The sequence below is a fragment of the Taudactylus pleione genome, unplaced genomic scaffold, assembly GCF_031769625.1.
Source record: "Taudactylus pleione unplaced genomic scaffold, aTauple2 ptg000156l, whole genome shotgun sequence".
Taxonomy (NCBI): Eukaryota; Metazoa; Chordata; class Amphibia; order Anura; family Myobatrachidae; genus Taudactylus; species Taudactylus pleione.
The window spans coordinates 12,360,494-12,374,498 of record NW_028284558.1 but is presented as its reverse complement, the minus strand read 5'-3'; the positions used below and the strand labels follow the sequence as shown (position 1 = coordinate 12,374,498).

Sequence of the window (14,005 nt, the reverse complement as noted above, 5' to 3'; positions counted from 1 at the left end):
GTTTTTCAAAAGTAAGGGTAGGGCTTATTTTCGGGGTAGGTCTTATTATCCGGGAAACACGGTAGTACTTGCCTTTAGCACAGTCGGGATTTTCACTGGTGCCGGTCTTCTGGCGTTGGCGTCCAGCGGTAATTCATACCGATCCCGAACACAACAATTGCCAGCAGTAGCCTTTAAGTTGATTGGGAGAAGCCGGAGAAAGGGCTTATTTCCATTTAGTATATAGATAGACGCCCATGTCTTAATATACACAGGCATTGTTTATTTGTCCAATGCTGCAATATAGAGCAAAGCTGCAGCCTGGGGACTGTTGTATCCCATATGGAAAGCTAGAGCAGAGCCAGGTAGTACCTCAGGGCAACATAAATAAACAACTTTCCATAATAATATACCTTTATGTCTAAAACGTACTTGAATGTGGCTATATATAATAAAGCATTGTAGTAAAAGTTGCAAGAAAGCATATATAAGCCAAACAATATGTCATCTGAATTTGGAAAACAACTTTGTTTCCAACCACTATGCAATTTATATTCTATAAATATTACTGAGACATTTATTGTACAGCAGCCTCAAAATCAAGTGATTTTTTTTAAACACAGTTGTAAACCTGATTTGAATGGAAAAAATACAGAATTCTCATATATTTTTAAAGGAGAACATCATTTTATTTGTTACTCCTATACATATTGTTTAGGGGAATTGACCAGATAATGCCATTGTTACACCCCCTGAGTTTTACATTATTGGTACAATATAATACAATATCTTATTGCTATAAGAAAGAATGAATGACATCATACACTTTAAATACCCATGTGTAGATTACTGGAACAAACAGAACTAAATTTTGCTTTTTCTTGCAAGCAGTATGTGCACTAACATATTTAATATCATCTGATTCACACAGTTTTTTCCCAGATTTATTTTCCTGAAGACCACAGATAACATAAAATTTAAATATGGTTTTAATAAAATATTGGAATGGTATTTAAATTAATTGAGTGTCAGTATGTTGGCTACACATTGTGGTGGCAGCCATTTTGTGGCCTGAGCTAATGTTTATGAGAAATGAGTTGATTAGGAATTAGTGACATCACTATCTCAGTGATGTCATTAGCTCACAGTAAATTGACAGTCTGCACTTACATAGATTTTACTTCAGTAGACAAAATGGCTGCCACCACTATGTTTATGCGATGGGTACACAAACCGAGATTGCTGGAGTTAACCATAGAGGTGTGCTTTCTTATGCTAACAAATTAGATATATGATCATGAATACTGTCTGAATCAGTACCTTTGTAGAGCTTGATCACTGTCATTATTGAGAAATAAAAAAATTGGAAATCATATAACTTTTCACTCAGGGATTTAAAAGAAATATAAAAATAGATAACATTCAAGCTTATGAAAATACTGATTCATTGGCAGAAAATACTAAAACATAAAGCATGCCTACACACATTGATTGCTTTTTCCTTCATCATTCACAACAATAAGTGAAAAAAAATATATAGTGCACTATTCGGATGGTTACATTGGTTTCTGAGGCAGCAATTTATGGAGAGACTTCATTCACAAGTTACTAGATATTTCCAGTAGCAAACAGTTTATTGTTCGATTGTAGATCATTTCTTTTTCTGGGAGCTAATGTTCATCTGAGTTGGCACCAATAAGGTGCCCATTTATTCCATTTGAACTGTTGACGCCATTGGTACTGGCTTTGTGTGTTCTTTGTGCATGTGGTACTGAATCTTCCTCATCCGAGCTGGATTCAATATCACTTCTGTCATCCTTTGACACCTGAGAATGTAAAAAAAAAAAATCGGTGAGAATAATTAAATATTGACAAAATAAAATGAATGCAAGAGACATTTATAGTTTCCAATAAATATGAGCACATGAACTTGTGACATACTGTACTTGCTTACACTTTTGGAATGACCAAAAGACTCTCCACTTACACATTTACTTACATTTCAGGATTGGACCCAGACTTGCTAGTGCGTTTTTCCTGCAGCTGCGCAAGTGAAGTGTAAAGAAGTTTGCAACGAGCATCGTGCTCAGCTACACCCCAATGGGGAGGGATCACAAGATCCTTCTCCATCCTGGTTGCCCCATTGAGGTAAGTAGAGTAATTGTGCATACACACGGTCAGATCTGTCAGACGAATGATGAACTACGTAAACGATTTGAATGATTTTACCAACGATTTCACGAACAATGAACGATTTTTGATAGTATTAAAATGAATGAAAATCGACCAAATCTGACTGCAAACACATCAGATGTCAGATATCGTTATCTGACAAACGGGAACGTGCATCGTTCATCGTTGCAGGGAAACATGTCAGATTTTCTTTCAGATATGAACGTTTTTTAAAATCGATAATGTACAAATCTGAAGGAAAATCTGACCGTGTGTATGCACTAGTGGCGGATTCAGGGGGGGGGGGGGGCACTAAGGCACGTGCCCCCTTGTCGTTTTGGATTTTTTTTTTTCATATTTATTATGCCACAGCAAAACACTCGCATGGCCACCTGCTGGAGAGGGTAAGGTCGGATCCTCCTGGCTGTCAGTCGGCCTTTTAGACCTCCCCTGGGCAGCCCAGCCAATCAGCCTCCCGCATTCTGTTTCGTGTGCTAGGCTTGTTAATCTATTGGCTCCCGCTGCCAGACACACGTGATATGTGCAGGGCAGAGAAGAGAAGCCCAGCTGCCACCACGTGGATACCATCTTCACAGTGACAGGCACATGGGCATCAGCGCCGAGGTGTGACAACGCCTGCCGCCACCGACTGCAGTTTGGACTCCAAGCCAGGCCAGCCATAGCCACCGTAACCGGGGATGACATGCGTGATGCCAGGCATCGTGGTGGTCCAGAGAGTAATCAAGTGAAGCCGTGAGGAGGACGCAGTTCAGCCAGGCCTGTTTCAGCAGCCAACACCCAAGCGGTGAGAAGATCATGAGCGGTGCGGGGACTGGGAGAAGGGCCTGGAGGTGGAATGTTGCTGCTGAGAAGAGGAGTGGGTGAGGTTGGCTGCTGTGCCAGGGCCGGAGAGTGGGTAAATAAACAGAGGAGGCTAGCTGCTGGAGGCAATGATTTTTGCATGAGACTGGTAAGTGGCTGAGTGAGGGTTCTGGCAAATGGAGAGAAGGATGGTGCTGGTCTAAGGTGAGCTACTGAGTGGTTGAGGAGGTTGATATGGGGTACATGAGGATGGGAGAAAAGGAGGCTGGTATGAAGGAGTATGAGGCCCCAACCTTGTTGACAGGATGCCAGGAGTCGGGCAATTTATGAGAGATGGGGTCCGTTAGGAGAATACCCTGTGCAGGCAACCTTCTCTCGGTGGTGCAATATACTCTGGCATTGTTTCAGTGTCTACTGCGCATGCGCAGGTCTCTGGTAATATGGGACCATGTTACCGGGGACACCTTTTCTGCGTAGGTCTCGGGTAATATGGCAAGCGCGCCTTGTTACTCGGGACACCTCTACTATTCATGCTCAAATTTCCAGGAAAATGGCCGCCATGCCATTTCCAGGTGATTTGCGCTGCTACTTCAGCACCATCACGGGTCTCCAGATAGGTAAGTATTAAACATGGATGCAGGATGTGCGGTGTGGGACCCTATGGACTCTGGGGCCCATTTACACTGTACACCCTGCACCCATTATAGATGATCCAATGCTGGGACAAGGGTGATTTCACGTTTAGCCTTTCATACTCTCCCATGGGGACAAGATACACACAGTCAGGTGTACAGCAGGGTCTGGTGGGTTGGAGTATCAGTTTAGACAACTAATGGCCTGATTCAGAGATGAGCGCAGATCAATCAGCCACCGTGTCTTTGTGCGCAGTGACTGTATGAGAGTATGCTAAAGCCATAGGAAGCATTTTGTTAAACCAGATGCCTCCTGTCGACTTCTATGATCCGCTGATGCATCCAAAGATGTAGCACTGGATTGTCTTGTGTGAACATCGGTCATTTGAGTAACCCACAGGGTATACAGGACAGTCATGCTGCTAGGGCCACTTAAGCTGCGCCCAAGAACGCAGCCTCTGCCCTTCAGCACATGTAGTAAATGGGGCCGACACTCCCATCTCTGTAACATTTCCTGTCACCACCCCATATGCCAGCACCATGTCAATCATGCTGCTGCATTTTGGGCACTGTGAGCGACATTGCAGCCATGGATCTGCACTTGCGCAGTGCAGCCACTTTGCTTGCGTAAATCTAATAACTTCAGCGATGTGTGTAAACATCAGGTTTATGTACATCTCTGAATTACACACTACAAGTCTCCACTGAATGGGGGCTGATATTAGAAGGCATGAGGTGACAATATGCCTCCATCCCCCGGGTGGTTGCAATGGTTTACTATTAAATAGGTTGACATTTGGAGAGAATAAAATAGATGTTCTTCCTTCCCCGAACGTTATTATACCAGTAACTTATGAGTGTCTAAAGAATGAATCCATGCTTTTATAAGTACACAAGACTGGTAGAGTGAAACTAAAACTTGCTCTTTAAACAAGTTATGGTTTATTAGGGGGAGATTCAAATCAAATGTTGCTCCATTCAGGCATCCGTTAGTCATGGGAGAGACATTTCTTTTCTTTGCCTCCTAAGGCAGCAAAGAGAAATGTGCACAAAGTCTGTGGTTGAGGCGTCTCAGTTGGACACCCTAACCAGGACTTTAGACGGGATTAGCCGCTGTTTGTGGCTAAACGCCGTCTATTTGGGATATTAAAAAGTAATGGGCACCTCATATGGGCAACATTTTGATTTGCTCTGATGTGTTATCATTACTTTGGGCACCCATAAACACATATGAATCACCCCCTTAGATCAACCCTGTTTCTTTGATAACTGGATGCTTGCATCCCTGGAGTCCACACACGTCGACATGTATTTTTTCAATCATTACCACACAGTTATCAACAAAACAGTGCTGATATAATAAACCATAACTTTTACAAAGAGCAAATTTGTAGTTTCACTGTAACACTTGTGGATTAATTTTTTTGACAAGCATAACCTAGTGGTGTAATCGCATTGCATGCACTTGCCAAGGAAATCTTTTCTCTCAATCTGTCAACCCGTTTTATAGGAAACTATTGCAACCACCCCGGGGAGGGGGTGGGAGATATAGTCAGCAGAGGGCTTTCTAATATCAGTCACAACTCAGAGGAGAGGCTTAGTTGTCTGTCCTGTTATTCAAGTCCAACCCACCACATCCCGCTGTATGCCTGACTAAGTTGATTTTGTCCTCATGGGTGGGTATGAAGGTAAAGTGGAATCACCCTTTTTCTCATTCCCAGCATCACATCAAGAGGGTTGGGGCCTCAAACTCCTTACAAAAATTGTGATCTTCCTCCTTATGATCTCTAACACTCACAGGTCTATCACTGAGTTCTTGTTCTCAGTCCTAGACTCACATCTCTCTCTCTCTCTCTCTCTCTCTCTCTCTCTCTCTCTCTCTCTCTCTCTCTCTGCGAGCCCATGCCTGCTACAAGCCTGAGCAGGCAATGGGCCTTTTCTGGTCGGTGACATGCTGGGCCATCGCTGAGGCATCCTGCTAAAGCAGTAGATGCTACCTGGGGTGCTGATGGAGATCTCGGGAACTTACTGTATGTGCTCTGCTAAGGACCGTGGTAGGTAGCGCATCACTGAACAAGGTACATTTTGTTGCTGTTTAGCTTATAATCTACTTACTACAGGAAATCATTGTCACCAGTATGTATGTAGGCCACAGAATTCAGGTGCTGCAATTGAAATTTGGGTGTAATTCTATTAGCCATATTTCACCTAAGTGGCTGGTATTTATTAAAACATGTAAATACTCGTCATGTCTTAAGTTAGCAACACTTGTAAAAGGCTATAAGTAGCATTACTACGTTTGTTTAAGATTCTTTGCTCATGTAATTTCTGTCTTCGGTTATTTTTGAAAACTATATTATTATTTTAGTTATGTTTTAACAATATCCTGATCTACTACCAAAAATAATTTTGAAGATTTTGGTTAGAGAGTACCAGTGCTACAGTACACGTGGCATTGGGAGAGGGGGTGCTGGGCAGGGGACGGGGCATTGGGGCAGGTGCTGGGCAGGGGATGTGGCATTGGGGAGGGAAGAGTGCTGGGCAGGGGATGTGGCATTGGGGCAGGGGGAGGTGCCGGGCAGGGGACGCGGCATTGGGGGAGAGGGGGGCGGGGTTGGGCTGTGGCATTGGGGCAGGGGGAGGCACTGGGCAGGGGATGCAGCATTGGGGCAGGGGAGAGTTCCGGGCATGGGATGTGGCATTTGGGCTGGGGGAGCTGCCGGACAGGGGACGCGACATTGGGGCAGGGGAGCGTGCCGGGCAGGGGATGTGGCATTGGGGTCGGGGAGGTTGTCCATCACAGTGCAGGAGCGGTGTCAGGCTGGAGGGCAAACACCCCTCCTCCTGTATAAAAGCATGGGCACACTGTTCAGGCGGAAATAGTCACCTGAACTGATTAAAGAGAGCCTGCAAGTGGGGCCAGTATCTGGAGCTGTATAAAAATTATATTCTTTGTAGCCTGCAAGTTGGGACAGTGGGCCTGATTCAGAGCCGCTCGTAAGCGGCCGCTCGTTCGCTCCAAGCATGCGTATGGGTCGTAATGCGCGTGCGCCAACCAGTCATTGCGGTCAGAAATCGAGCGCTCGCAAAATAGCGAGTGCCTGCTAATTTGAGTGACAGGATGAGGCGTTTGTGGGTGGTAGCAGGGGAAGGTGCTTGAAAATGGGGAGTGGAGATCCGAACGCAGGCGTGCCAAACGGTCAACACGGGCGTTTTAAGGGTGTGCATAATTAACAAAGCAGCGTCATTGACCACGTCACTTGGTTGTTTCTTAGCCTGAACTGTTCGCATGATTGCGGTAGGAAAATCCAACCACAAGCACTGCGAGCAGTTCAGACGCCTTTCGATGTACTCGATTAATCAAATAAATAGCGGAGATGACGTATGATGCGAGCGGCCAGGGGGCGTCTTTACAAAATAGCGAGCGCATGTTTCGTTCGCTCGCTCAGACATAGAGGCGTCAACAGACCGCAAAGAGCGAGCGCTCAATTTAAATAGCCGGCCCCTTTTTCTGAACGAGCGAGCGCAAATAGCGTCCGGCTCTGAATCAGGCCCAGTATCTGAGGGCTGTATAAAAAATATAGTCTGTGTAGCCTTCAAATGGGGCTGTATAAAAAATAAATTCTTTGGTGCCAGCAAGTGGGGCCTGTATCTGGGCCTCTAAGAAGAAGAGGAGAATTAATATATAAATTGTTATTTCAAGTTTAAATCATTATAAGGTCAGGATTCGAAACATTTTGTTATTGCGAAGGCCCCCACCCGGCTACTTCTTGATGACACCCGGCTGGAAACATTTTCTGGGGAGAACACTGACAGATGTTACATGCATCATTTTCATCAATGATACATAAGGTTATCACTTTCCTTGTTTCACAAAAACACTGTATTTTATTGACTTATTTTTTAACACTGGTAGTGCTACACTTTATCACTGCTGTTATGTCTATACTTTCTCTGCATCACTAATAAAAGTAGCATTTTTTCCAGCAGTCTGCAACACATGGAATTGTCTTTTATATTACTTTATACATAAAAGAAAACAGTTGTCTTCAGTTACAGTATATGCTGTTTTCTGACATGTTACATGCTCATTAATGAAAAAGAATACTATGGTTACTACTTTCCTAGCTTCACATGAACACTATTTTCCTTTGTTCATTTACTGTACTATTGCATTATCTGTTTTTTATTTGTACACTCTTTATTACTGCTGCTTTGTCTACAAATAGCATATTTTATAGCATTCGGGCCTTGTTGCGATTTCCATACTGTATTATCCAAATGTCTTTTTGCAAAAGAAATGGATATGAAAATAAATAGTTTAAAAGCTATTTTTTTGTAAATTTGATTTATTATTACCCCTAAATATATTATTGGGTTAACATATGTATATAACATTATTTTCATTTTTTGGGGCGTTTAAGCTAAGATTAAGTACTAGTCTAACCACAATTGTCTTTTTATACATCCAAACTTATAAAACATGTTTACATTTGTTTTTTTATATTTGCCAATAGGCTAAATACAAAATAAATGTAAACAGTTATAAGGTATAGGATATTACTGTGGACCTGTACCTCCTCTAGCAGGGTACATCTACCATAGACACACACAATATTATCATTGAGCACTTGGCCACACAATTGGTCACACCAATTCATTTATGGTCATGCCTGCTCCACCTCTAACTCCACCCCTCCTCTACCCCGTCCACTTATGGTGCCCCCCCCTGTCATTTTTTTCTGGATCCGTCCCTGGTATGCACCATAAGGTTATCCATAAACTCTTTGCAATAAAAAGGATGCTAATGTAACTTTTTTCTGAGAGACAGAGATTTATGATATTCCTCTGTACAAGTTATGAACATACAGTGCCTTGAAAAGGTATTCACCCCCCTTTGCATTTTTCATGTTTTGTTGCCTCACAACCTGGAATTAAAATGGATTGTTTGAAGGTGTGCATCATTTCATTCACAGAACATGCCTACTACTGTGAAGTTGTGTTTTTTGTTTTTTAGATTGTGAATCAAACAACATTTAGGACAACATAACAGAAAACTTCAGCGTGCATAACTATTCACCCCCATAAAGTCAGTACTTTGTCGAGCCACCTTTTGCGGCAATTACAGCTGCAAGTCACTTTGGATAAGTCTCTATGAGCTCGCCACATCTTGCCCCTGAGATTTTTGCCCATTCCTCAAGACAAAACTGCTCCAGCTCCTTCATGTTGGAAGGTTTCCCCTTGTGAACAGCAATCTTCAAGTCTGACCACAGATTCTCAATTGGTTTGAGATCTGGGCTTTGACTAGGCCATTCCAACACATTTAAATGTTTCCCCCTAAACCACTCGAGTGTTGCTTTAGCAGTATGCTTCGGGTCATTGTCCTGCTGGAAGGTGAACCTCCGTCCCAGTCTCAAATCACAGGCAGACTGAAACAGGTTTTGCTCATGAATATCGTTGTATTTAGCACCATCACTGTGGGGATGGTGTTCTTGGGGTGATGGGATGTGTTGGGTTTGCGCCAGACATAGCGTTTTCCTTGGTGACCGAAAAGTTAAATTTTAGTCTCATCTGACCAGAGCACCTTCCTCCATACATTTGGGGAGTCGCACACATGCCTTTTGGCAAACTTAAATCGTGTTGTCTTATTTTTATTACTAAGTAATGGCTTTTTTCTGGCCACTCTTCCATAAAGCCCAGCTCTATGGAGTGTATGGCTTATTGTGGTCACATGCACAGATACACCAGTCTCTGCTGTGGAACTATGCAGCTCCTTCAGGGTTACCTTTGGTCTCTGTGCTGCCTCTCTGATTAATTCCCTCCTTGCCCAGTCTGTGAGTTTTGGTGGGTGGCCCCTCTTGGCAGGTTTGTTGTGGTACCATGTTCTTTCCATTTAATGATGATGGATTTGATGGTGCTCTGGGGGATCATCAAAGATTTGGATATTTTTTTATAACCCAACCCAGAACTGTACTTCTCAAAAACTTTGTCCCTGACTTGTTTGGAGATCTCCTTGGTCTTCATGGTATGATGCCTCATGCTTAGTGGTGTTGCAGCCTCTGGGGCCTTTCAGAAAAGGTGTGTTTATACTGACAGATCATGACACTTAGATTTCACACAGGTGGACTTAATTTCACTAATTATGTGACTTCTGCAGGTAATTGGTTGCATCAGAACTTTTGAGAGGCTTCATAGCAAAGGGGGTGATTACATATGCACATGCCAATTTTCAGAAATGTATTTATAAAGATTCTTTTTTATATATATTTTTTTCATTTCACTTCACCAAATTAGACTATTTTGTGCAGACCCATTACATAAAAGTCAGATAAAAAATAAATAAAAATAAATTACAGGTTGTAATGTAACAATAAAGGTAAAAAGCCAAGGGGGTGAATACCTTTGCAAGGCATTGATATATAGGGGTTTGTAACTGCTCGCTCTTTGCCTGCTCTCTACCATTTTTTGACCCTTCCAGACCTGGTCAAGCACCTAATATGTCATGCCAGAATCTAGGAACATTCCTGCATCATTAATATTATTGTACATCAATCCATACTTGTCTACTCTCCCGGAATGGGCGGGAGGCTCCCGAAAAATGGATGTCATTCCCGGCAGCCCGCAAAAGAGGTCAAGTCTCCCGGCTGCCACCTGTGGAAAACCCAACATCCCTGCAGCTGCCCACTTATCGAGTGAATCTCATCATCATAGCCCTGCTCCCTACTTCACAATGCCGGTAATCTCTGCATTGTATGGTTGGGGGCGGGGCCGTGATGAAGCAAACACGCTGCCATGCCCCGTTATGCCCACCATTACCGCCGCCACACCCCGTGCAGCGTCAACCTGGTTGCACCCTCCCACGGGGCAGCCAGAAAGTTGGCATATATGCATCAATATGTTGTTATCGGCGTAAGGCAGAAAAAAAAGCAGGTAACAATAATGTTCGTGTGCCTTCAATGGCCACTAGAAATATGATGACTAGTAGATTTAGGGATCTATTTACTAAGCAGTGTTAGGAGACAGCGTGAAAAGTGATAAGGTGCCAGCCAATCAGCTCCCAACTGTTATCACTTTCTTATCGCTTAGCAAATAGACCCCTTAGTATGCTATATACTAGAGTTTTGTTTCATGGGTTAACAAACAAGAGACCACTGACAGTACCAGAACATTTACACCTGTATAATGAAAGGTATTTGTATTGTGAAACCAGCCTGCTGTCAGTTTACACTGTATGCACATTCTGTAACTGTAACTTACATGCAAAGGATTCCATTTCCCAGTCTTCCGTGATAGCACAAGGAAAAGAGCATAACGGTACAAGCGTGAGAAAATAAATATATATATGGAAATGTGGATTCTCAAGAGTAACATGCTATAATCATCCACAAAGCGACATACGGCAATAAAGCTACATTATAAGATACTTAATTATGAATCATATGTAAACAACTCCACAAACTAAATTATCCATCATTACATGAATTAAACAAGACCCTTAAGATTTATTATAAATGAAAGTATGGCAAAATTTAATATATTCTTTGTAACAGCATGCACATTTATAAAGGTGAAGTAAATTATAATAAAGGTGGACTTAAATGCAGTGTAAAGTCACTAAGGCTCACATTTCAATCTGCAAACCCACTTCCCTGTCCCTGGAACCTCTGTCGGGTGTGTCTAGTTTTGCAGAAAATGCGCATTGTGGAAACAGTTCAAATGTCCCTTTCAAGTTCAATCTACTTTATGTCATTTTACATTTGGACAACCTCTTAATATTTCTAATACATTATTACATGGTGCAGTTTCTTTATGTCTTATGAGAGGAGATATAGGAGTATATTTACTAAACGTTCTAAAATAGACAAGTGGTGGTGTTGCCTATAGCAACCAATCAGATTTTAGCTATCATTTCTTTATTGCATTCTAGAACATAATACAGAATCTGATTGGTTGCTATGGGCAACACCACTACTTTAGCTTTAGTAAATCTACCCCCTGGACTATCTTTATTAAATGAGCCACCGTCATGTATATAAATGTTTTGTTTTTAATTACATTGGTTACATTACACCTGAATAGGCTTTTCTGTAAAAGTACAACTGCAAAGAGCAACATGCATTCCATTAAAGTGTAGGATAAAAGTAAATTTTCTGAATCTCAAAAAAGACTTTTGCATGTTCATAAATGAGCAGGGTTGGACTGGCCACGGGGTACAGGTGAAGTCATCGTTTGGTCCCACTACTGTAGTTGAGGACCCATTACCTCCACTAGAGGCTAGACTCCAGATTGTACACTTGAAATGTACATTGTTACTCTACTAAAGAGTCAGTTACGTGGTGGAGCAGGACTACTGATGCATATGGAAGCTTCGTTGGCTTCTATAGAATTAGAAAAAATACCAAGATTTGCCTCCTACCAATCAAAGTGGGTGGTCACAACATACTGTACTCTTGTCTTCTCAACACAGTTCCTGCCAGAGATTGGAATGGCATTGTAGCTCTGCATTTATTCACTAACCAACAATTAAGTCATCCCAGTGGTAAGAGCTTAGACAGTTTAATTTATTTACCATGGCATGCATTTGCCTTTACTAGACCTAATGCAGTTCTCATTGAGTTTTAGACACTGGCTGGTCACTAATAGGGTCACCTCTCATATGTACAGTACATTAATGTTGTACTGTACATACTGTATGGACAGAATCACCATTATGTGCTTCATTATTATACATGTTACATTATACTGCATTTCCAGGACTATGGCATGTTTGCTGTGGAGTGCACTCTGTGCTGTGTCTGTGTCGGTCATGCATGCACTATAAGTATTTACTATATTTATAAAGGAGCCCAGACCATGCACTTTCTAATTGGCCCAACACCCTCTGGTGACTGACCACACTCCTTAAGCATGGTCCCCTACCACTGCATTCCCCCAGTGGGCCTTAATGCACCTGCCCAACACTGTATATGAGCCTTACTGAATCATACAACTGTAAAGGCAGTATCAACTGTTTGCACCTTTATAACTACCCAGTTTCAGCATATGTGAAGTGCCTTCAAGTATTAAAATAACCTATGAGACACTTAAAAAGGGTTATAGCTTATACCAGAGGTTCCCAAACTTTTTTGAATCACGGAGCCCTAGAGTGTCAGCATTGGTTTCACGGCGCCCCTAAGCCAAACGTTAGCTATTGAGAAATTCAGAAAAAAATGTAGTAAAGTAATAAAGTGAAGTAAATTGTGCTTACCTGTCATTCTTAGGATCAGCTATGTAGTGATGGACAGGTTTGAGCTTCTGTTTGTCTACATATTTACATTACATTGACCATAAATAATATGATTTAGCGCTGGACCACCAGCCTGATGCACCCCCGCAAGTGTCCCAAGGCACCCCATGGCGCACAGTTTGGGAACCACTGGCTTATACCTTTCTACAACAACAATTAAGTAATATTAAAGTATAACTACAAAAAATCCATGTCAGGGGCATCTGTTCTGTCTCTGGTGGCTGTGTACAAGTGTGCTTCTATTATTTGTGAAAGTGCATGTTTTAGAATGAAACTGTCTGCCCTGTAAAGTTTAGTCAAGTGTGTCTGCCTATTGGTATACACATTATAGTGTGTACATTATAGGCGGACAATAAGCGTCCCTCCAGCTGTTGTATAACGGCTTATTGCCCACCCCTGGTGTAGATACAAGAAAGCCTGGATCACTGTCTGTGGTCAAGCTTTATCTATCCTTATGGGTATGTTATGGCGTACATGCACTGCACAGTACACAAAAGTACGCATACATCCAGCCACAGAATCAGATGCACATAGCTCATATTCACAAGATTTACTGATCTCATTTCCAACACACACTGCACCTATTGCATTACCAGCGACCCAATATGGCGGCCTCAATGCTAGTCGCATACTATGCTAACCATATTATAAAGATAACTGCAAACTTATATTATTACTTTACAGACTAATGTGTTTGCTGGTCTATAGAAAATCAATCTTCTTACCAATCTAACACTTTTTAGCACCAAGGGCCGGATTCAATTAGATGCGATAAGCCACGTTATGGCGATAAATTATCGCGATGGCAATAATTTCGCAATAGCACAATTCAATTATCGCTTGTGCAATAATTGCATAGACAGAAACCGGTGATAAGTTTTCACCATCTCAGAGCAGGTGAAAAAAAAACTACATTTTTGGCCAAAAGTTTGGGGATTTGTTTTAGAACCATTTGGACCCCCCCAATGCTAAATTAGCCAAAAAGTTGTGTTTAATTAGCGTAATTTGTTAAATAATGACATGTCAATTTTAGTTAAAAAAAAATAAAAGTAGTGGAAAATGGGTTTAAAGTAGTGGGCCTGGTATTTTGGGGGGCTGTATAAATGCGACAGTT

At 42.1% G+C, this 14,005-nt stretch overlaps 1 protein-coding gene across 2 annotated transcripts in view; it reads right to left on the bottom strand.

The window, feature by feature from the left end:
• Positions 1-702: 702 nt before the first annotated feature.
• CERS6 (ceramide synthase 6) overlaps positions 703-14,005 on the bottom strand; it is a 443,580-nt gene continuing 430,277 nt past the window's right edge. Inside the window, exons 10-11 of one of the 2 annotated variants that reach the window (XM_088474898.1) lie at positions 10,863-10,886; positions 703-1,805 (exon numbers count right to left, since the gene is read on the bottom strand). In XM_088474898.1, coding sequence (XP_088331024.1) covers positions 1,650-1,805; positions 10,863-10,886 — 180 coding nt within the window. In that variant the 3' untranslated portion in view covers positions 703-1,649. The remainder of the gene's footprint in view (positions 1,806-10,862; positions 10,887-14,005) is intronic. The other variant, XM_088474899.1, reaches the window with a different exon arrangement.